The 25,932-nt window shown below is 41.3% G+C and overlaps 1 protein-coding gene across 1 annotated transcript in view; it reads right to left on the bottom strand.

Annotated features, from left to right (window-relative positions):
- Nucleotides 1–24,526, bottom strand: part of PIAS1 (protein inhibitor of activated STAT 1) — a gene marked incomplete at its 5' end in the record, with an annotated part of 66,636 nt that extends 42,110 nt beyond the window's left edge. The window contains one exon of the mRNA XM_082488509.1: nucleotides 24,401–24,526. Within this exon, the coding sequence (XP_082344635.1) occupies nucleotides 24,401–24,526 (126 nt within the window). The remainder of the gene's footprint in view (nucleotides 1–24,400) is intronic.
- Between the last annotated feature and the right edge of the window lie 1,406 nt (nucleotides 24,527–25,932).

Here is a 25,932-nt window from a genome sequence, read left to right as displayed (position 1 = left end):
TAGTTCACTTGCAAGTCCCTCCTGCAAAACCATGCAGGATAACTAATCCATACAGGTTCAAAGACAAGGAGAGAAATGACTGATGTTAGAAGAGAGAGAAATTATAATCCAATTTGTGTGCAATCCCATATGATTATTACTGAGTTAAAGGAAACTTTTCCCAATTCTTTTTCCTTACGTCTCACATCACAGCTGCACGTTGTGTTTTGGATGGGAGAGCTGGGCTTTGCCATCTATTAATTAGAATCTTCATTTACATGGTCTTACTGTCTCCCAGTATGGTCTAATGAATCAAACTGGTAAGACTTGTAAACTGTTTCACTTCTTCAGCAACTGAGAAAAACACTACACAAAGTAGTGAAACCAGCAATCGCCTGCGTGCACTAAGTATTTCCCCACTGGTCAAGCAGGAGCCAGAAAGTCAATTTACAAGCCTAATTTCTATTTGAAAACTTATTTCAGTGCTTGACACGGGCTTGTTCACCATCACGAGGCCTCTGACACCAGCTGAAATTATATTCCTGCAGAATTTTGGATTCCCCAATAAATCACAAGAAAGTACAATGTCAAAACTGGGTATTTGGATCTTCTGTATGAAACCACTAAACACCCTGAATATTTTGTAGTCAATTCCAAAAGATCAAAACCAAAATAATACTTGAAGTACATATTCAGGACTAAAACCGCTAATTCAGCATATCAGGGTTCTGCGATTTCCCAGTGACTGAAGGCTGAATAACCAAACTAGCACTTTCATTTGCAAAGAATCTTTAAAAGAGTACCAATGCTCCCATCCTCTCTAGTTCTTCTAACTGTGTGAAATACACACATTAATCAAGTTATTTTCACATTAATTCTTAAACCTAAAGTGCTAATATTAGAAAGTATGCTATCCCTAGCTTTAGTGAAACCAGCCCGAAACTCCTATCAATTCCTCAAACCTCCAGCACCTGCAAGAGATCTTCAATGCACATGTGTCCACAAGAGGTGTTTCCCTATACTGAAATAGGTCATGTTATTTAAAAGCTTTAAATTAGATGATTCGTGTATTTAATGAGGTATGCACCCAGATAGATTTAACTAAATTTGCCACAAAATTTCTGCTCTGTTGAACCATACCAACAGAACTGAATAACCTTGCTGCAAATCTTCCATAAACCTTGCTGCAGACTACCACAAACACTTCAGATATAACAGGAGCTTTCTGGCATATTTCTCTGTGAATACTCTGAGAACCTACTTCACACTTTCAACTATGAGACTGTCATGGAGCTACTAATGAGAACAGACAAGGTACTTTGTAAGAAACGGAGATGTCTTAAAAGAATAAGTCATTTCAGTTACAAACTGAAGTGTTGACAGCTGAAAAGAAAGTGAAACAAATAGATTTGCAACATGGAAAAACACTATTTATAATGCTTTACAAACATTTCTTCAACAGAATGAGTAGTTACAGCTGACGAGTTTAATGCCTGCTACCACCACCATTAAAAGTCACTTCCTGAACAGCCAGATCAGAGCTTCAGTCTGTTCTCATTTTGTAATAAACTTAGAGACCTAGCTTGCAAAAAAACAGAGGATTAAAAAATAATTGAGCTAACAGAGAAGCTCCTTCTACATGTTGCATATTTTCTATGTTTTGAAGGTATAGGAAAGTTCAAAATAAGCATACTGAAAGCAGGGTCCGTCACATAGCCACACACAAACCAAAACTAATAAAATTCCCAGGTCTTCTCCACCCTGGCACGTTCCTTAAAAAGGAGGACAAAGACAATTTTATTTGCAACGTTAAGGGCACTAATACATACATCGATTAAAAATACAGTCATGGAAAAAAACAGCTGTAAAGGTTTGTGGTTTTATTACAGTTTCATACTTTACCAATAAACCTTTCTTCCACAAATAAAGAGAGGCAATGCCTTAAAACAACCCCCCAACACACACACATCCACAGGTTTTGCCAGTGGATCGTGTCAGTCAGAGGCACAGGGAAGCAGAGCCCGACAGACAGCCGTGCTGGCAAAAGTCTCTCACGTCGCTGCAATCGGAACGTGAAAATTCCTCTCCCCTCCTCCAACACAGTTGTGTTTTATTTGAGGACACAACCCAGCTCTACCAGCAGAAGTGCCACTGCCCATACAAGCACTATCCATGCTACAAGCCCTTGGCCCATGGCACACTGGTACCCTAATCTTAGAACAGGCAGGATAATTATAGCAGGGAAACAAACCAAGTGCTGTCAAACACACAAAGTAAATACTCAATAAAAATGCAATTTATAATTATTTTTTTTCCCCATCACATCTCAACTCATCACAATTCAAACCCCTTGCTGACTTAGTTACACCAGCAGAGCTGAAGGGCAAAGACACAAAGCGTTTTGCTTCAGGAAATCTTGCTTTTTTACCTGTTGCCCGGAGTAGTAAGATCACTCACAGCAGTACAGCTGCATCTGCAGCAAGCTACACAACCCACCCCCACGAGTCTATCTCCTAACAACAGCAAATATCCACAATGCAAATAACTGCTCCTACCTCTGGCTGTTTATCCAAATTGTCAAAATGTTTGTTGTTTTTTTTTTTTCCAAAATAACAAAAAAAAAAAAAAACCAAAAAAAACCAAACAAAGCCAACCAACCAAGAAAAAAAAAAAAAAAGACATACCCAGCTACCAAGGCCAGACTGAAGGGTAGCTTGCAAACTGCAGTTACAACTAACTAGGTGTTTAGTTATGTGTTAAAGTACAGGTAAATACATATTCCTACAAACATCACACTAGTGCACAAGAAATTGATGCTATTTAGCAAAGAAAAGGTTGAGCTACTTGCTGCTTGCCTAACTTTGGTGTGAGAAACACAGCAATCTGACTGCAAGCCCATTTCAGATACGACAAATCCCAGTATCGAGCACACTAGGTGTTCCGCTGATGTGCATTTTGGTACCTGTTGTATCTAGGCAATATCTAAAATCCAAAGAGAGGGTGAGGATGGTAGAAGAATTGTTCAAAGTGTAAAAGAATAAGAACAAGCTTTACAGAAACTCAACTTATCTCAGTTTAACAGACAGTATTTCTATTTTGACTCACTGTAAAGACCTCCACAGAGTTTAGAAGGTAACTCTAATCTATAAACACACATCTGACATTTCCTGCTCGACAACGCAACACAAACACGTTCCTCCGCAAAAACTGCATGAGTCATGGGGATTGCCTAGCTCATTAGATACACCCCCCCCTTCAGCCCACGTCCCCTCACCCAAGCCTTGTAACCACAGTCCACCCTTCCCAAAGCCATCAGGCCATTTTACTGTCTTAAGACAAGTCACCTAATTGCATGTGTCGGGCAGGAGGACTACGGAAGCAAAGAGGCCAGTTTATTTTCCCGCCTCCTAGTTGCTTGTTTCCAAATCTATGCCACTTTTCTCTAGCCAAATTGTGTGAACTCAACCATTTGATGCAGTTCATGCTGCAGCCGCACAAGCAGGTGCATCCCCCTATTTCTGCATGTTGAGGAAACACTCTCAAGCAACTCATCTGGAAACAAGGATATTTCCTGCTCCATGCCTACTTCAGATAACCAGTAAGGTTTGGAAGAAAATAGCTTAAGGATGCAAAAGCAACCCACGGGCGGCATCCTACGTCATCCACCCACTTCTCTCCTGTGACTATCAATAGGAAAGGATGTTCTGCCTACAGCTTGCTCTTTTGTAAAGGTTGCTACACTTTTTTAAAAGCTAACAGATACGAAAATTGTTTAAGTCCCCCAAATCAAAATTTGCACGTAGACACTTATGAGGTGAGGAGGAACAAGGGTCTTCTCCAAAACAGCCACAAAAGAACTATGAAATAAAAAGCATCAGGCTGCTTAATACATGCTGCAACGCCAATGCATGTTTTGTAGCTCCTGACTCACTAAGTTCTCTCAATAAACAAGCATGTCTGGTTGGAGAAAAATGTCTACGCCACACAACAGGACCATTTCACTTTGTGAATGCTGCTTAGGCATTCAGAGTAAATATACTTTACCAGGAACCTGAACTTTTACCAAATCACCCAACATTAAGAGTCATTTACTTTGATTTCTCTATGCAAAGAAAATAGCAGAGATAAATATTTAAAGAATGGGTTTCCACACAAGCCCAGTCATTCCACCGATCAAGGAAAGAAGTCCAGGCCAAGCAGCTTCTCCAGCCCAAACCACAACACTGGAGAAATCCAACCGTTAGCACAGGTTAACAGGTCAGACCAAAGAAAACTGCTTTCAAGAACTGGATCCTGTCTCACTAATCTATGAAGGTTGGGAATTAAGTTTAAAAATAAATAAAATCTAAGTATTAGTGCCTCCAGATAAGAAATTCCTTTGATAACCCTGTGTGACTGGTCTCACTGACACCATGATTCAGAGAAGAACAACTAAAAAGACAAGTGAATTGAGGCAGAGAACATCACTTCTAGACTGGAAAATACATGGGGGCTAAAACACTGGTTTGAAATGCAGGAAGATGAGCTGGAAGTCCTGCTGCTCAAGAAGAGATCAGATACAGGTTATCTGCTGAGATCCAACACCACAGACAGTAAGCCTTCATCTTTTTTTCCCCATTTTTTGAAGGGAGGGACTTGCTTGAGAGGTGAAAGCCAGGCAGCAGTCAGTGACTTATTTTTTTTTAAATAAATAGAGCAACATCCATAGGAAAGCATGATGGAAAATACTGAAAATTTATCACAAACACCAGCACCACAAGATACTGTCATCAAAGCAGCCTACTCATCCATCAGCAGCAGCATTAACAGTCCCAACAATTCGATGAATGCTTTCTAGAAAGGGTATTTCTACATCTCCAGTAATCAGCCCCAGGATCTATCTGGAGAATTTAACAAGTGATTTCCGGATGTTTATGATAACTAGAAGCTGTGAATAAGCTCCAAAACACATTCAAAAGATTTGCCAGCACAACAAGAAGCATTTGGCTAGGCACCACACCGCATTTTGTGCCTAAAGCTATACAACAGGTCCTCCACAATTCTCTAACCATTAACACAAAAGTTAAAGGGGAAAAAAAGAAAATAAAAAATCACCTCAAACACTAGGCAGAAGATGGGTAAACAGAAGTAGTAAAAGAACTAGAAACTACAAAAAGGATACCGTACAGGAGGTCATCCATTTATAAACAGCAACTTAAGACAGCGACAGTAAATTTCTTCTGTTATTAGAAACATAGTGATCAGCAATAGTTTACTAACAGCCTCTGAAATTAAGGATCATTATTACAGAAGAGGGCAAGCACTACAAGTCACTTCATAGTCAAAGTGTAAGAAAGAAAACCCTTCTGACTATACACTGTACTCTTTTGAAAGCTTCAGCAAAGGAACCTCCATACTGACACCCTGCACAACGCCTTCGGCCCCCGAGTCCAGAGGGATGGGCTCTGGCTCACATTAACAGTGTGGACACATTCACACTGGCAAATCTCTAACGCTGTTTTCAAGGACAATGCAAATGGGAAGTTTCCCCCTTATGAAAGAAGGAAACCACTATTCAAGGAATTCCACAATGCACTTCCAAAAGACAGTTGGGAAAAAAAAAAAAAAAAAAATCAAATCAAAATTGTTCTTTTTTTCTAAAAAAAAAAAAAAAAAAAAGCAATCAGGAAGCATTAGATTAGTATGAAAATGGTTTTGAATTAATCTCAGTATGCCTCCAACACCCAGCTGTAAAAATACAGGAGAGTTCCTGCACACTATGAACAGCCTCTTAAAACCCTGATATAAATCTTCTGGAGAAGAAAGCTATACCTGAGCTACATGAGCTCTCTACAGTTACAGACTAAACTCTTGGGTTCTTAGACATCGAAGATTTGTGAAAATGGGAGATCATGACGTTAAAAATATTCCCATCTTTCATGAAGGCACATTGCCTAGTCCTAAATTCTATCTGCAAGACTCACACAAGGAAGCTATCAAGGCTAAACTATAAAAATTGAAATCAGTCTACCGCAAATCTGCAAGAGGGAGTGAAACGACCAATTCATGGAAGCTCAAGCGCCTCGATGACAGGCTGTAACTTCCTGCGTTTGTCTAATGCAACCAAAACACTCAAAGGTTGAAGTCACCGTAATTCAAAATGGAGGGGAGGCAAAAGCACAGAAGAACAGTCATAAATATGCAACGTACTACAACCTTTAAGGAGGCTATTGGTTTTTGTAATGAAAAACTCAGCTATTTCCTAGTGCGGTATGTGCAATGTCTTGGCAAGCAGGGCAGCACTAAAAGAATAGGTACAAATCAATGGCAGGTACAATATTATGTGCCTTTTGTTATATGCACAAGGAGATATTTCTTAATCAAAGAAACCCCATATTTACACAGTATATCAGTGCTCATAAAGAATATTTCACAACTGTAACACCAAATCTATGCATTCATCTAGCTGGCAGTAAAAATAAATTTTGACCCATTAAAAATGCATCAACAAAATGACGTCCATATATTGTAAGTGTCAAAAATAGCCTGGACTGACCTACTGTTGGTATCTCCATAGACATGGGCTTCCTTAAGGTGAAACACTGTATTCATGATTTTCACCAGGTAACATATTTCTTCCCACGCTAGCAGAGAAAGTACACTATAAAGCTTCAGGCATCAGGTATTATTTACTTTAGCTTGCTCACAAACAAAATATTTCCTTGCAAATGATATGGTTGCATATCTGTTATTATAAAGATTATGACGCTCAAAAGAACCTACCCAAATGATGAAGCTCAGATTCAAGCGCCTGCTAACACCAAGAATCTCTGGCAGTGAAGAGATCATCTTAAAACTGTAGCAGTTCCTCCTAAAGGGCTTCTGGACAGGAGGTCCTGCAATTTCCTACGGTCACCTACACATATTCAGTTCACGTTAACAACTTGCCAAGTATACCATAACCACTTAACTCTTAATTCCACAGATCAAACAGTACAAGGAATATCTTCCTTACCCGCTCTTGGCAAACATCACTTGCTTGTATTTGTCATGCTGGAAAAACTTGACTACCCTCAAATTTAGTAAGTTTTAGTAAGGTCAGAGCACTGCTGTGCCATACCTGAACACTAATAAACCTAAGCTCTCCTTCCAGCCCACAGTTCAGAGGCCTCTATCTAATCCTGCACCAGTGATGCTACCAACTTCTTAGAGATGTCTGCCGCTTACTGGAGACAAGAAAACCCACAGTGATAAAAGTAACAAAATTGACTGAAGAGTAAAAGGATATTGCAAAATAAAACAATAACACAGCTCTAGACCCACTGAACTGGCTGCTAGTAACAACAGGCAGGCAGAATTTGGAATTTCTAATATAATCCCCACGTGTTAAAAGTTGTCTCATGTTTTTGCAGATGCCTGTGGTATTTCACTATGCTATCATATGAGTGAAACGTGGTGAGATAGTGTAGGTGATTTCCCCCCTAGAACTCCACTGCACCCCTTTTCCTAGAGGTTTTTTCCTCAGAGAGAGACTCAGCAGAACAGACTGTGTGCCCACATCCCCAAAATGCCACTTCAGTGCTTGGACACTTAAATCTGTGGGATTTTAAACATTTTTTTTTTATACAATGCCTTGCAAACCACATTGTGTCCTGCCCTGCCTCCCTGGCTGCACATTAACACTGCCGTAGCAGAGAAGTGGGGTGGGCAGCTGGGGCAGTGACTTGTTCAAACTGTAAAAGCCAGGTTTGTTGGAGAAAGTCTGCCAAGACTTTAGTCATGCCTAAATTGTATTTGATTTAAAGTAAGTTACATTTTATCTTAATCCGTAACAAAAGTCTCACCGTTCTCAAGAGATTTTATTCACTAGGTGAACTGTATTATTACTTTGGGTATTAAATAAGGTTGCTGACACAGTAGTAATCTTCATTTCTGTTCTTGGAGACTCAAGTTTTTTTCAGCCACACTCAAACTTAATTGTCCCTGGTGTATTTACCTTTGCAGGTGGGAATTATTTTTACAGACTTATGCGCTAGCATGATTTTCATGACAAGTAATTGCAGAAATGCTAGTTTAGACAATCTCAGGATACAAAACAATGTGCCTCTCTAAAGACAAACAGCTTACACCTAAGGCTAATAACAAAGACAATTATTTTCAGCTATTTGGGAGAGGGTCATTGCCAGACAAATTTACTTTTTATTAAGAATGTTCTTATCCTTAACTAAGCCTTTCAACTGGCTGACAGAAAAGCTAATTCCTATGCAATAAGCTTCAGCAGAGCCCAAGCCAGCCGCAGACACAGCTGTCCAAAGAGCTCGCTAAACACAATATGTCCTATTATAATCTCTCTAACAAATAGCACAAAAGGTCTACATCAGTATAATCAAAATATAACAACTTATACAGCATTCAATAATAGTCTGAAAGATCATCTCTTTGTATAAAAAAGAAAAAAAACTAGGAACAAGAATTGTAAGCTTCTGGAACCCATACAGGAAGTCACAAACACACATTTATCCCCCCTCCCTCAGTGATTTTAAAGAAGAATCCAGATACATTTTAAAATATGCAATTAAAACACAAAAGCAATGGTTACATAAACAATTTGACTTGTTTGGGATTTACAGACAGGGTGTCTACTAGATGAGAATCCTTTTAGTCATTATTTTTCAGCTGAACACTAGAGAATGAAGCTCTAGTTACTTTTTAAATATCTAAAATACCTGCATGAAGCACATGTAGCTTTTGGAAGTCAATTTTGAAGGAAAGCTGGAGAAGAATGTACCTGGAATTCAATGAATGTACTCACATTGCAATATGGATAAAGAGGCAGCTTCCGTGAGCAGCTTACAGAACCTCTTAACAGCAAGACATCCAACAATTTCAAGACCTACATTCTTACATTCAGTGTTGACGTTTGCTTGCAACAGTTATTTAAATCTCTACTGCATCAGACACTGCGTGTTAGCCAACTTAAGCATCACTTGATTAAAACAAATTATTACCATAATAGATGCAAGTTTTCCTCCAAGATTTTAAAAAAACACCTTTTTTTCTGTACATTACAGAACTACAAAGTGACCTGTTCTCCACATGTCGTAAGTTACCAACAAATGCTGAAGAGTTAGTTGTCCACTATAAATAAACAAACTTTTGCTACTTAATTAGCTTCTAATGAGATAACACTCCAGGATATGAAATTATACAGTCAAATATACCCAAAACACTTCTAGATAATCTATCAACTTTTTCCCCCCCCTCACTTGTCCCATTGTCTAGGATGCAGCACAGGAGACAGACTACATCATCATTGACTATCATTCTGGAATTTCAGAAACTTTTAATTAACAATCATATTAAATTTGGATACTGACTTGCAAAGAACTGAACGGGAGGCTGAAGCCAGTATATAATTGAATCTCATTTCCCTTAAAAGTAACCAAGTGCTATGTTAATACCCTGAGAGGAGGAAAACTAGAAGACTGGAGTTATTTGTTCACAAGTCTCACTATAAAAAAAAATATTAAAGTCAAAATAGCACATGATAAAATTAGTATTTTCTTTTGGATTTTGAAGCAACCTGTCTCACAAAGTTCTGTTCTGAAAAATGTATTCCCAGGCTTTGTGAATTATACCTAAAAAGAGCGATTCTGAGGCGCTGAGCTCCATCATGCAAGCAGGATCTGTCCACAGAGCTAAGGACAGAAACAGCCAAATTCAGGGCCACAGCTGCCATCAGCCTTGTCACTGGATACCATGTACCTTTGTTCATACACCGTCTCACAAGATGCACCAGAATGCTTGATAGTGCTTTTATCTATAACCACTGGAACTTACAAAAGACTGCAACAATAGTTAATAACATCTAGAACAAAGACTGGGGAGGAAAGAAAGGCAGAAGGAAGGGAGAAGAACAGGAAAATTAAGAGATCAGATAAAACATCAGGTATGGGAAATACTCAATAATTTATAACGAAAAGTTTTCCCTTTTCAAAGGAATAAATGGAACACAAATGAAATTAATCTGCTGACAATAAATATCTATGAAACACACTGGCCAAATACCCTATTCCCTTCTAATACTGGTCTACCAATAATAATAATAATTTATTGCTACTAACAATTAGTCTTAATTGTAATTGCAGAAATAAGCGAGAGCCAAAAGTTCCCACCGTGTCAATAAGCTGAAAAAAATATTCCATCAAACAATCATAGTGGCATCTGTATAGTCTCAAAAAAAAATAAATAAAAGCTAGTCATTCTGCACATACTTTATTTCATAAGGTCTTCAACTTCATGTATAGAAATTACATAAGGAAGCCATACTACATGCTTCTTTTTAAGTAGTCATATAGCAGTAAGTCATCAAGATCAATTAAAAGCTTGAGCAATACTAAGAAAATTTCCTTTTACATTACAGTTCCTCAGAGTACTAGGTAAGATGCACCACACAAATCAAGTATCTTCTCACCAGGTCTGCAGAGATTGCCTAACACAGCATGAAACCGAGGGAAGCCCCAAGTTTCATACATCAACATTGTCATGGCACAGATTACTGTAAATTGGCCTCTACTTTGATGAGGTATTGATTTCAAGCATTTCTAGTGAAGCTCTTCATAATCCTTCCTTTACTGCATTTTTTCTAAGTCTTCATAGAGCACAGGCAAGACAAGCATCTCTGCTCAAGTTTTCCTCCTCTTTCAGAAGGAGCCACCTATTCTCTTGCCTTTCCTCTACTTACTGCTGAAACAGATGACTCAAGTTCTTTTCACTCTGCTTGCTTAGCCCTAGTGCTTCCCAGAAAAATCTTGTCTTAGATGTTTGCTGGAGACCAAAACAGAACTACTTTCTCTGTTCCTTAGCTATTGAATATTTTCTTGTTTTGCTTAAACCACCATCTATCTGGGAGCCACTTCTCTGCTTCCCATATTTTATCCATCAATAGTGCAGTGGCCATAAACAAAAGGATGTAAGAGAGGCAATGGCTGATGGAAAGTAATACTTTTTATTATATTGAGAGAAAGAACTTGCACATCTGAAATATTTTTCAAGCATATCAGTTGGTCTAAGAAGAATTATTACCCCTTTATATCTTATAGAAGCATCTGCCTGTAAACCAACAGGTCCAGGTTTTTAGGCATCAGCCTAAAAGCAAGACCAAGAAATAGCATTCACATGTTTACGTGACTCTTCTAGTCCATGACCACTTTCATCAAGTTAAGAGAACTGCACACAAAATTCAAAGTTACCAAACACAAAGTAGATAAAAGTGGAGCAAAAACTAGATTTCTCATGTGTTTTTCTCATTACGTAGCTGATGGTTCAGGAGAGGAACTTGGGCATCACTGCAGACAGTTCTTAATGCAACTACGGCCAAATAAGCAGATTTGCAGGGAACTAGTAGGCTAGACAACCTTGGGAGGTCCCTTCTAACCTCAGATTCTGTGGATAAGAGTATTTTTCAAAACTGAAGGAGAAGCCAAAGAAGGGAATCAAGAACTACAAACAAGATGTATGACATATCTGGTCCTACATTCCAAAATGGCAAAAAATTATATAATATACACTGTAAAGCTTGGAAACGTGGGCAGAGGTGGACAGGAGAGCATCAATCTGGGAATGGTTCATCGCTAGAATATGACTACCCTAGGAACACACAGCACTATGCAACCAGATCAGAATACCACCTAGTAAAATCACTCTTATCTATCCTAGCTCATTTTCTCTCTCAACAAGTTATCCAGAATAGAGAGTAGCCACATAACAGCAAGTGTTAGCAAGAAATTATGCGTGAACCACATGTGGCCACCCAGAAATTCAAGAAAAGTCAGTTTTTCAAACTCTGAAGAGCTATTGTCTGTCACAGCACAATAGGAAACACAAATTATAAGTCTGACTATTTATAGAACAGCTAAATGGACATGAAAGGCTAATTTATTCCTAACTGTACAGATGCATTAAAAAAAATGTAATTATGCATTACATGCAACAACATGACATAAAATTAGTATTTACATCACATATTAAGACAGATCAATTTTGAAGTGCAAAAATAAAATTATTATTATTGAGGAGAAATCAGTAGCTGGTTAAAGAAAACACTCTCGTGTGTCACTTGTCCAAACCCAAGTGAAAATACTGGCAGTCAGAAGCTCATCTCCCATTTCAAAAATCCTACTATGTCAGTACTCAACCTAGTTCCCACCGAGACGGATTCAGGATCCTGGGTCAGTCAAGTTAATGAGACATGGATGACTTCTTTGGCTGCTACTCACGACACTAAAGCATCAGTAAGACTGTCAAGAATCACACTGATTTCATTCCAAGTAGCAGCGCAGCTTGGAAACAGAGCAATGGGGCAGCAGCGGTGCCAAACCCTGAATGTGTATCCTGGGGAAGACATCTAAAAGAGGCATGGGGACAAAGAAAGGGAAAGCAGGAAGCTCAGTTTTTCATATCACCCACAACAACTGGTTTCTTCCCACTATGTAAAAATGCAAAAAGATGATGGAATAATAGGAGAGGAAGCAGACCTTCCTGCTTTTCTTCAGCATTCAAAAGAGGATAAAGAAAACAGTTTCAAATGACAACATGCGGCCAGAGACAGACTGAGAAGATGCATCTTAGTCAAGGCCTAGACTCCTGACAAAGCTGATCCTAACCCCAAAAATCCTACTTCACCCCTCAGAATTTTGGCTACTCTGTCCTTACACCTTCCAGCATGATCTGCACCAGAAAACTGTAGTTTTACTTTTTAGCTGCATCATGTTACCTATAGGCTCAAAGACAAGCATGCAGTGCTTAAGAACCCATTAACTTGCAATGATTAATCCCAGGACAAAACATTCAAGAGTGCATTAGAAAGCTAAGACTACATTCTTTATGCAATATTTTCCTGGCCCACATATAGCACAGAGAAGGCCTATAGAAACATTTCTTTCCCAGTCACACTGGTGTGTGTTAAGGAGAGATACTAAGGACGCTTGCTCAGGGGGAGGAGAGGTATTTCATTTCCCAGTGCCATCAATCTGACACACTGTCCCCCCTCCCTGCCACCTCATCCTTCGAGCACTGTATTTTTCTTATAATCAAAGTAAGACTGAATTCAATTAATCTATTCATTCACACAATAACCCCTGCCCTGCATGGAAACAAACTGCTTGATGGAATGAAGGTTTTTATAAGCCAAGTTTCAGCCACACCTATGATTTAAAATACATGAAAACTATTGCAAGTAAACTCCAAAAATGATACTGCATTTAACTTGGCTTCAGCCACAAGAACAACCAGAACTGAAAGAGCTGCCTAAGAAAACTTTGATAGCAAAGTCAAAACTTCCATGAAAATCCTGACCAAGTGAAAACAGAAAATGTGCAGTGTTTCTGCAGTACTGACTGCAGATACAAACACTCCCTTACTTTTCTTACCCTGCGGTAAGCTGCCTCCCCCTGAACTCCCACCCCACTCACCGGACAGAGGGAGGATGCTGCTGCAGTCACTGCTCCTTTTCATCTTTACAGACCAAACTATTGCCCCACCTCATTAACCGCACTCATCCAAATCCCACTCTGAACAGGAATTTACATATATACAAGCCTTTTGCAGCTCATTAATGTCAGTTGAATGACTCTCACATGTTCATGAATTTATCCTCTGCCTCCCTTTTAACGTATATGGGCCAAAGGCACAGGGGGAGAAGGAAAAAAAAAAAGCTTATTTAGGATCTCATGACAAAATGAAGCAGTTTCTGGGTTTCAGCCCAGCATTTCAGTATGAAGTGTCTTTACCCTTTTGCCTCCTGGTACACTCACTAGATAACATACAGCTTCTACTTCCAGGTAAGGATGTTGTAAGCATCATATCACTTCACAGCCTTGCTCAGCCTCTATGTCAAAAGCAAAGGACAGCCCACTATTGGGGGAAAACAAAAAATTGAGGCATCAAGACATCAGTCATGCACAGACCCAAGGAACGAAGGAGTCAAAGCGGTTAATCAACTAATATTTAGCTCAAGCTTTTCACTAAGATATGTGAATGTACTCTGAAAAACAAAGGCACATTTATAAAAACTTTTCTAGTTAACTGAACATCAGAAACAAGTTTCAACACATCTCTGCTTCCCCTTAAAATAGCTTGGCACCACCTCAGAGTTCTACATATGTTTAAAAACAACAGAATAGTACAGGTCAAAGGAAACTATGAAAATCCAGTTGCACACACAAACTGGGTATTCTTACAGTATTAGTAATATTTAAAAAAAAAAGCAGGCTATAGATCCTTAGCTTGCTATTCAAAGTTCTTCTATTACCAACGTGTCCGAGTTGTTCCAAGGCCAAACAATAGAGGAAGGTCATGCGTGGAGTTCTGCAAGGGCCTGTGCTGGCACATGTAGCTTAACCTATTCGTTAACAACCTAAAAAATTAAGTGATCAGTGGGGTGAAAAGTTTGAGATATAATGTGGTTGTAAGGACAAAAGCAAACTAAAGAATCACTGAAAGACCTCAGTGACAGAGCAATTCAATGTAAATAAATGTAAAGCAATGCCTGTGGGGAAAAGCAGAGCAGACAGCCCTAGCTTTACCTATGAAGTGATGGGCTCTGGGATGACCTTTACCACACTAGAGCACCCTCCCGGGCCCAAGATAAACAGACATAAGAAAACATCAGCTCAGTAGCAGTCAAACACACAAATCATTGTTAGAAATCATTAAAAAAGGAACAGAGAGCAAATGAAAAATCTTTATATACATTATATAGATCCCCAGTCCACCCAGATCTCAAAGTGTGTGTGGTTTTGGTGGTCTCACCTTTAAAAAAAAAAATTAAAAAATATATCGATTGGAAGTTGAAAGTTTCACAGAAGGATGACAGAAGTCCAGCATGATTCTCCGAATTAAGTAATGGCAAAAGCTAAGATTTTTGAACCTGGAAAACAGAGAATTTAGGGATAGATATGATAGCACTCTATAAAACCATGAACAGCACAAGGAGAGTGGACAGGGATCAGCTGTCCAGACTTCATTACACAATATAGTGAGGAGTGGATGAAGTTGGCTGCAACCAGGCTCAACATAAAATGCGAAGGGTCCTCGGGTAGCAAGCAGCACAACAGCAGAAATCCCTAGCAAAATTCTGTGAGCAAAAGAAGTTTATATAGGTTCAAGAGGAACCTGGACAGGCACTTGGAAAATAGATTTATTATGGCTTGTCCAGCTAGCCCCCATCGGGTTCAGAGGACTGAGCTGAAAAATAGCTGGAGTCCAGGAGAAAATTGCAGGGAGGTGACAGTTATTTCTCATATTTTGTCCTGTTTTCACTTTTCCCTATGCACTCAGTTCTGGAAACTGTAGGAGACAATACCAGGACAGATGGACCCTAGGTCTGAACCAGTAAAGCTACTTTTACAGTCTTAAGATTCAGTTTATAACACGTGTTTATTTTTAGCCATTTCCTCAGAAACCCAAGCGACATTGTCAAGAGCCTCTAATAAAAATATTACTTCTCAACTGAAAGAGTCAAATTTTAACACCAAAGAGGTAAAAGTGGAAATTAACCGAACAAAAACCTGGGTGTACACCCTTTAGAAAAATATTATCTAAAATACTGGTAACTCAAACCGACAACAGTTCTGACTCTTGATTAAAAAAAAAAATTGAAGCCCTGCCATCAAGTGGCCTCAGCAGATTCACTGATGAGATACTGCTAAATCAACATGGAACCTATGAAAAAGAACCGCCGTACCACTGCTGAAGTTCCTACATTTTTTCATTTTGTTGCAATATATTTATAGGTGTACTAACAACTCCATAGATAGCCCAAGTAGAGCTGTCTCTAACAGACTTTTCAACAAGCTGAAAATCCACACAAATACTTGGACTGTTTCAAAGACTCTTATTTTGCACCAGGGAAACAAGATACATCTGCACAAAAGTGAGATCATTTTGTCAAGGGAGTCTCAAGAAACAATATGAGGAATGAATGTATCAGAAAACATTCTCATCCACACAACTTTTAAGACACGTTCCTGCAGCTCAGATTACAGATTTTACCTGAACAAAACACATTATCCCTGTTGTATTTGGCCTATGCTTATATCTGCTTTTTTAAAAACTAAGTGGGCTGCACCTACACTAAATTGCCAAGCAAAACTATGTTCACTGCTATTTCCATCCTATATTCTATTTTGCATGCTAACTAATCATGTTTTCAATTGAAAAGCTGAACAGAGCAGCCTTATTAAGTCCAGACTCTGCTCTACAAAGAGGGCAGGAGGAACATCTTGCAGAAGACTGTAAATGAAGGAGAGTAAGAAGTTAGTTTCAGCTCTGAATGATTCTTAACCGACTGTCCCACTTTAAGGGACAGTAAATTTCTTCATAGGGCTGGACAGCAAAAGTAAGCTACCTGTTTACACAGCACTGTCACACATGAAACAACCATGGAGGAACCTTGCATGGTCTGCTACACTGATCAGACCACAAATACGCAGAAGGACTAAGATGAGACTCGACCAATGAAGTGGCTCTCAGGACTACCAGTTGTTCTGCAGAGATACACAGAGCCAATTTTAATCCCACAAGCAACTAGGGATAAATTATTTTGCTAAACTCTGCTTTTTGGGTCAGCTGCCAATCTGCTCCCCTTTGTGAGCCTCAAGAACATGGTCAAGAGGGCCAAGGCTGAAATCTGATGGACCTAAGGCATCCTATTGCAAACCACACCCCTGAAAACGTTGCAGATGACAGATCCTACAGCTGCTCAATAGAGCTGAACAGTATGGAAAGCTAAAGCCACAATACTGATCTTCAGAGAGGTACGCAGCAGAAGGATGTGAGACAACAGGCACAAGCTGAAATAAGAGGTTCAGGCTGGATATAAAAAACACAAAACTGTTTTCACCATAAGAACAGTTAAGCAGTGGAAGATGCTACCCACAGATGTTGAGCAGCCTCCATCCTTGGAGGTTTTAAAGACCAGACTGGATAAAGTCCTGAGTGACCTGTACTAACCTCATAGCTAATCCTGCTTTGAGCAGGAGGTTGGACTGGAAATTTCCCAAGGTCCCTTCCAACCAAAATTACCAAATAATCTACGGTCAGGACCAAGGGAGCAACTAGGTGTCACACTGAAAATACAGCAAGAAAAGCTAATAGGAGAGTCCTACTGAACTCTTGGTTTGAAGAATTTAGCACGACAAATCGTCTCTGGGCTGGAAACTGGGGAAAAAGCACTCTTAGTGCAACATGCAAGTCATCGGCAAGAAAATATCTACAGAGGGGATGCTTCACAACTTACTATTCTGCAAAAGTTGTGGGCTGTGTGTCAGCCCCAAAGCAAGGTAGAGATTGAAACTCTCCCTTTCTTACTCTCTCCTGCTGTTAGACATACTTCTGGGATGGAAACTTGCAACCGAAGCATTACCTACAGCCCACGCTAGTCCTGGCAGAACCAGAGAGGAGGCAGAACTCATACATGTTTATTAGCATGTATCCAGAAAGCTCATTACCATTTTCTAAACAAAACAAGGGAAGTTCACTACAGAGCAATCTTCAGTGATGCACATAAAGTGAACAACACTTATTTTTCTGTCCTCGATGCTGAATAAACTTTAGCATACCCACAAAGTCTTTGCTCTGCTGCAGAGCCTACGACTCTATCCTTACCAAGCAATGGCTTTAAAAGGCTCCTTTTCCTTCTCCATTAATTATTATGCCACTTCCTACATAAATCTTTTGTATATAATCTCCTATAGACATAAAGGTCAAGCTTAGGTTGACCTTTGGTCTAATTGTATACTAGCTTTTCATGTCTTTGTTTCAAGTATTCTAGACAAGGCCCACAATACCCACCTTCTGCTAATTCCTACTCTTCCCCTGTCTTGGAATGCAGTGCTTGCTTACAGAGCACTCTGGTATCCCTCCAGTATATGCTAAGGGACAGAATATAACAGCAGACACATGGCAGTACATCTATAGCCATCCATAATCCCAATAGGAGAATAAGATTAAGCAAATTGATGACAAGCTCCTGGATCAATACAGCTACAACAGACAGAGAAGTCTCAGGAAAACAGTAAGAAAATAAATGACAACAGAAAGGTCTGTACCGCAGCACACAGAGAATAATAATATAATATTACCTGGTTTAATTTGGATCTGACTGCTACTGAAAATTTGGAAGATCAGAACAAGGCTAGATAAACCAGCATCTCCCATCCCCATCCTCAACTCCATATATTCTTACTTTCAAAGGTTTAACATCTTCTACTTTTTGTTGTAGCCCCAAAGCTTCTAATTTACTTTGAAATAGCCACATTTTACGGCAGTGACTAGCTGTTCAAAATGGCTTTGATAGTGTTGAGTAAAATTACAGAAATAACAACCCTTTTGTAAGGTACTGGAGCTCCTTTCTTCTGCTCACCTCCCTTTAACTAGCAAAAGAGTCTGCTTTTACGAAAGGCATTTATTTTCATGAACAGACTACCGCTGAAGGTACTACATGCAATTTTTGCATCATAAAATCCAATCATCTTCATTTTAAAAAGCCCAAACCAACACTCCTAGCTTTTATTGGTCTACACAAAGCTGAAATAGCGACAGAGCAATGAGACAATCAATACCTGAGCTTAAGCAAGAGGATTCCAAAATTCAGCTGCCCAAGCATGCGTCACAGCAGTCACCAAACAATACATTTCCCCTTTTCTCCCCCTTAAGAACAGGACAAACATTTCTCTGTGATTCTCGCAGGCACATTTGTGTGTTAACCAGAGATGAAGTTCCTACGTACAGGGGATGGCACAAGCTGAGGCAGCTGGACTGCAAAAGACACACAAGGTATATACCAAGAAGTTTTTAACATAAAAACCATGTTTGCATTCTTCACTGAAATTGTGGCTTTCAGAAGGCTTTTACTACTTTTTAGGGAGGGCGATAAAGCAGAGTCTTCCATTAGAAGGGCACCTGTAACATCCTTCATCAAAGCAAAAGCTTCTAAAGTGGAAGCACAGCAGCAAAAGTAAACAGACATTTCTGAGACAACTTAAGGTTTGTAGGTAGAATCCTTTGCTTGTAGAGCCAAAGGGCCAAACATCAATATCACCATGTAAGAGAAAAGCTGCAAGAGATCCAATCCATTTCCCAGCCACGAATCCTCTGGGACACTGGGTGATCCTAAGGTCCCACAAAGTAACCCTTTCAAAACATTTATTCACAGCAAGAAAGGTACTATTACTTCAAATTCAAAAGTTTCAGCAGAGACCAACGAACCCCACGTTGATGGAGCCCACCAGCTGACTAACCCTGGGGTTCAGCTCCGAACCCGTTCATAAGCATTACTACAATCAACAAGGATTACAAGAGATGCTTCAGAGAAATGCCGCAGCTAGGCACTCGGAGGAACGGAGAGGGCTGGGGGTATCTCAGAACAATTACAGGGAGCACTCAAGTCTCAAGTGTTTGGAAGTTCTGTTTTGTTTTTCATTATAATGGCACTAAAGAGAAAAACGATCAGATGTCGACTTCTACGAGAACAGATTACCGGAACTAAAATCCACCGTGCCAAACACATTAGTGACAAGTCTGTACTTATCTTTGTGCTCTATATGAATGCAGGTCAGAGTATAAACCATACCAGTCATCCACATCCCTACAAATAACTTCAGTATCTGAAGATATCTTAACTGTCTACACCCTGCTTCATGGGATGCTTTTAAATATTTGTCTTCTGTGTCTGATCCATAAACATTCTTATCAATGGCCAAGCAGTCCTGAGCCCTTCCCCTCCCTAGGGTAACACTTTTCTTCTCAAGGAATAAAGCTAGATAAGATGCATCTTCTACCCGCTTCTTAGCTTCTAAGCCTTTTAACTGTAATTTCTAAATACCTTTATAACCAAAAGATAAATGAACTGTAAATCCATTAAAAATAACTACTGTGAACCAGTGGTTCTTATACTGCCCTTCCTTCTTACAAGTGGCAATGAATAAGAATTTCACTTGCATGGGCCTACAGATACTCCCAGGATGGCTCCTAACATTCATGAGGGACTTACACTAGAACTGTGCTGGCACTATATTTACATGTACACAACATGCAATCTGTTTTTTACAGGCAATAAAGAAGCATTGTAGATTGGGGCTTTGACAGTTAAGCAGTGCTACACAGCTGCCAATTTTATTCAACTGATATCTGCAATTGCAGTGTCGGGAGACCAAAAGCTCAAAAAAGATACCTAGACCAAAATACAGTTAAGAATACAATTATACTGACATACACCAAATTACAGGCATGAAAATAACATAATCCGTGGACTCAGATAACAACGAAAAGTGGATTATATTGACTTTAATCACAGAAACACACAACCCCAGCAACTTATAAAAGGATTAAGCAAAAATAGCTCATAACACAGAAGAGTAAAATTCTAATTGAACACTGAAATAGGTAGCTTACACTTATTAGCATTGACGATGCAATTTAACACAACTGCATTTCCATACCAGAAATCCATTTGTCACTATTACCACCACCACCTGGAAGCCGGGCTACTACCCTTTCCCCCTCAAAAACCTACTTCACTGTATTTAGGGGAGGGGTATTTCCCAGCTGAATATTTTTTTAAATGGTTTGTTTTCATCACCATTGTGTGGAAATGCTATTATGAATTTTCATTCAAACTCTTGGCTCAGTTTTGGGGTTTTTTTTTTAAAGTATAAATTGTGTCTAACAAGAAACACACCAGGGATCTCTTCAATCCCCAAAGGCACTTTCTTAAAAGGAGAGAGAACAAAGGAGAAAACCTCCCAGCATGTGCTTTCCAAACCAGCTTCTTAGGACAGTATCAAGAATGACAATACTAGAACATAAGCTTTTCTTTTTCATTCTTTGATCCATGTATAATTGAATTGATTATTGCAAACTGTGTAATGATTTCCAAAAGACTTGAGTAGAAGGCAAAGATCACAACAATCTAATAACCAATTTAAAGAGATGTAAGAAATATTGAAGGAAAGATTTAATCACTCAAGTATACTCCTTCCAATTAGAAAGAGCTTTACCTTGAGATAAATTAGAGTCTGTATGCAATTATACAGGAATAGTAATTAAGATCAGGAAAATTCACATATGCCCCAGCCTATAGAGTTAGGGAGGTAATCCACAGAAGAACAGACTTTTCAGTTACCTTGTTTCATCAACAGAAATGAAAACATATTGGTTCGATTCCTCCATACCTTCGAGAGTACCAGAGAACTCAGTAACATTACAAGTCTGAGTTCTGCAAAGTATGTTTGATCTTATCTGATTATTTTTTTTTTCCAATAGGACAAACATTCTCAAATGGGGCAAGAGACTGAAATACTCTTGATCATGGTAAGAAAATACATTACAGGAAGCACTGTTTCATGATTTAGAACTCTGTGAAAAATTACAGCAAGTAAGAATGACCACTGTTTTTCTGGAGGAAGTAAGATCTTTAATTTTCCTTTGTGCATTTGGCAATACCACCCATCATATCACATTCCTCAATTTACATGTATGTGCATTACCCACGTGTACCCCCACAGTTCTTTACACAGGACAGCAAGAAAGTTTTAGAAACCTGACTAAGTTTTTCTGACAAACTTTATCTGGCAAGGCAAGTGAGTTACTGTGCAACTATTACATTTGCTTTTGGTTTTTAAAGATCACAAATTCTGAAATCAATGCCATTTGCTAATTAGTCAGAGGAGAAACATGATAAGATTTTACCTAAGAAAATTAAAATAATGAGAGGAATTCACCATTCATTCTTCATCACAAACCCTCCCTTAGTTATGTCTCCTTTCAACTTTCAAAAAAAGAAAGAATTTAAAAGCACATCTTCTGGGGGTGTGCTCCTGCTTAAAAATACCCGCTGCACCCAACTATGATAGAACGGCCTTCCATTAGCCACATTTTTCCAAGGAGCACTCACCTCATCTAGTACCTAATAACTGAGCTGCATGACTTTTAAAAAAACAATTATGTGACAGCTACAACTCTAAGCAGAAATTTTATGCCCACTTGTCTTTCCCTCTCCTTCCTGACAGAGGGGCCACACCCACACACCTCTTTTTCTTTGTACAGCCTAAAAAAAAAAAAAAAAATGTATCAAAGTCTTCAAAGTAACTATTTTTTTCTTATGTAAACTGCCAAGCTGCCATAGCTGCAAAAAAAAAAAAAACAAAAAAAAAAAAACGAACAACTTTTCACAGAACTCAGTTCTACGATCCTACAGTCCCAGCTTGCAAGTACTACTACCGTATCCTCAGCAGCAAAGTGAAATAGAAAATAAACTAGTCAGTTTGACATTTACCCTTCAGATCCCTGAGGTTGCAACAGTACTTTAAAAAAAGAAAAAAAAAAATCATAATTTCTCTCTACTGGTTTTCAAGAAGCAGGTTTCAGAAAGAGATCAATAAGGAAGCCCAGGATGACAAGCAGGCACAAACACTTCTACAAAAGCTTCACCTGTAAAGCTGCAGAGAAAGAGGAAAGGAGAGGCCTCTACGCTACGCTTCTGCAGACCAACCGCACTCCAACACATGTATACGTACCCGGAGCCCGGAGGCTCTGCGATGGACAAGAGGGTTCAGGTTTCAAAGCTCCTAAGATCAATAAACTGCCGATTTTTTCATAGTAAAATCATGCATTTCAGCACTGTCCTTGACCACCATCCCACCATCTTAACATACATCGGAGGAAAAAAAAAAAAACCAACAAACTTTATTCCCTATGCTCTTGCCTATTTTCACCCCGTTTGAGTCAGTCTTGTTTATAAAGGCATCACACAAACTCAAGCCAGCTACTGTGCACCAAAAACTCTTAAAGGAGTCGGCTACCAAAACACACAAACACACCACTCCATTTGCCACGCTAAGATTAACAAAAGTTTAACACTGGAATCACATCTTGACCCTTTATCTCATCATGTGGGAAGCACAATTTGGAAAAAAAAAAAAAAAAAAAAAAGAAGGCAGCTTGGGGGCAACTCAGCTCAAACAATATACTCTGCAAGATAGCCAAAAAGCCAAAGAGCAGCAGAGGATTTAATGGAGGATCTATTTGTCCTGACCAGGCAGACCCCAAAAACTAAGTTGGAACACACACACAAGATTTTATACTTCTTTACACCCTGACAGGTCTTTAAGCATCTGAAAATGAAAGCACAAGAAACCCTGATACACAGAAACCTGAGACCTACCAAAACTCTAGGGAAAAACAAAATATTTTCCTAGACATACTTTAAATACTCCGTAGTTTATGTTATGCATTTAATATACTTCTGATTTGTGTCTTTCACTGTATTAACTGTAAAGTTCACAAGAGAGAGAAGCCGTCCTGAAGAATAACGACCCTATGACAACTGCGACGAAATTCAGAAACTTTTAAACACGCTGCCGGCTGCATGAGGCAGAGTTCGCACACCTACACACCTTGTCAGAGTGACTGGAAAGATTTTGGGGGGTCTTTTTTGTCGGATTTTTTTTTTTTTTTTTTTTTTTTTTTGGGGCACACAGCACAGACACCCCGCCACCCCTCTATTCCACCACTCCTCCTCCTCCTCCAAACAACCGATGGCAGGCGGTACGCGGAGTCGCTCCCTCTCCTCCAGCCCGGGCAGGGTCCCACCTCGGCCGCCCCCCGGGACACCCCCCGCCCGAGGGGGCTTCAGAGCACCAGGTTTCGGTGCGTTTCGCAGGACGACAGGGACGGCCGCAAGCTTAACATCTCCTAACTCCGCAACATCTGTTTGTGACGTGATTTATTTACCGGGAGGGGGGGGGGAGGAAGCGGGGCGAGGCAAGCGGGGCTCCCCCGGCGGTGTCCGCCCCCCCTCCCCTGCGCCGGGCGGGGAGGGCGCTCGTTCGGAGCCGGCCGCCTGTCAACGGCGGGCAGAGCCGTTCCTCAGGGCTCCCTCCCCGCCCGGCGCCGCTGCCGGGAGTCCCCTGGAAACTTTGCGGGGAGCCCGGAGAACCGTCCCCCGTTCCGCGGGCGGCCGAACTGCGCTGCCCAACGCCGGCAACTCCCGGGGGCTCCCCCGGCCGCCGCCGTCGTCGTTGACGCCGCCCTCACCCCTACGACGGCCCGGCCCGAGCCCAACGGCCCTCTCCGCCGGCGCTGAGGGGAGCCTTCCCCGCCGCTCCCCGGCCCGGCGGGAGGGGGCTGCCCGGTGGAGAGCGGTCGGGCAAGAAGCGAGGGGAGGACAGCTCCGCTCCCCGCCCCGCTCCGTCCCTCAGCCCCCGCTGCCGGCGGGGCGCCGCCGCAGCCGCCGCAGCCACCCCGGCGAGACAGCGCCGCAGGGCGCCGCGGCGCACCGGCAGCGGCTCGGCTCGCCCCCGGCGCCGGGGGGAGCACAGCCCCAGCGGCCCCGAGCGCGGCAGCGAGGGGCATCGCGAAGGGAATTGAAGCTGCGCTTTACCTTTAGTTCCGCACTGTCCGCCATCTTGCAACTCCGGGCGCAGGCGCAGTGAACCCCGCCGGGACACCGCCCCCCCGCCGCCCCCCCGCCGGCACGCAGCGCGCAGCGTTTGAATCGCGGCGCCATTTTGTCCCTCCTCTGCGCTCCGCCGGGCGGGGGGTCTTCGGCGGGGAGCGGTTCGCAGAATCCTTCACCAGGGCTGTGGGGAGCTTCGGGTTTTCTGCGGAGGATCTCCGATCCAACCTGGGGACAGCGTGTCGCTGGAAAGTTTCCCCCTGACAGCGCGGCCCCCTCGGTCCCGCCTTCCCTGCTCCTCACGCCGTGAGGGGAACGGGGCGCTGAGGGGAGGCCGAGCCGCTGAGGGTGCCCGCGCCCCGGCTCTCCACAGCCGCGCTGGGCAGAGCCCCCGGCGCCCCTCTCGAGTAGGATCCCCAGAGGGAAGAAGTGGATGCGCATTCCTGTAGTAATAAGTTGATTAAAATTGGAATTTGTAACTCCGCCTAGGAGTGCCTTAGGTGTGAAGCAGCGCGGAGCTCGGCTGAGGTCCCTCAGCGGGCGCTTGAGTACTCCGCTCTCCCGACGGGGACGGGACGGGACGGGCGGGCTGCGGCTCGGCCGAGGGTGGGTGCCCGAGCTCTGGGGGGCCGCTGCCGGTGGCACCGCGCTGCCGGACCAGTTGGGAGAAGGCCCCGCCATCAGCCGTCCGCCGGGTCCCGGTTCCTCTCAGCCGCCCCACGCAGCGGGAAATGGAGGGTTCTGCTTCCCTGAGGTGCTGCGGGGCAAGTTCGGGGGATCGACGTGAGTTTGGCCGGGTTTTCCTCTCACTTAGAATAAGTAGTGTTTTCAGAAGGGCCCACAGACTCACAGAGCTTTCAGATCTCAACTTGCCTGTGTCATACCGGTTTTTAAGTAAAATGCAAGTTCTTACAGCAAGTCAGATAACGCAGGGGGGAGGAATATACACCAAAAATGCTACCTGACAAAGTGACTGCATCAGTTGTGAAGTCCATGAGCTTAAATACTAGCGTTTAAGTCACACACCTGAGCTTGATTCGGCTTCTTTCTACCTGTGTGTCCTTCTATAATTACAGATTGCCATGACACTTTCTCCACTTGGCCTTTACCTTCGTGCATGGGATGGAAAAATACTGTTGACCGTGACCAATACTGTACATCCTTTTAAGTGAGAGAGCGGTACAAAATCTGCTATTTTTCCGTAGCTGCTATAAAATTCATCATCGTACAGTCAGAAAGCACTTAACATTATCTGCGTTGCAAGACAAAAAAAAAAAAAGCATTAATGTCTCTACCCTACAGATTAAAGAAAGCATGCTTGAGGCCACACAGGGAATTGGCGGTAAAGAGATTACCACACATGATTATTACCGAATTATAATTTATGTCTCCCGTATGACCTGAATAGTTAGCCACAATTTAAAATTAGGTAGTTTCCATTGAGGGAAAAATGTGATAGTAGTATCAAACATCTTTCTAGTAAGCAGCTTTTTGGTACTCTCCTGTCTATTGGTAAG

This window comes from Vanellus vanellus, assembly GCF_965231255.1.
Source record: "Vanellus vanellus genome assembly, chromosome: 11".
In the NCBI taxonomy this organism is placed as follows: Eukaryota; Metazoa; Chordata; class Aves; order Charadriiformes; family Charadriidae; genus Vanellus; species Vanellus vanellus.
The sequence above is the reverse complement of the archived record's forward strand: the minus strand, read 5'-3'. Positions and strand labels throughout refer to the sequence as shown.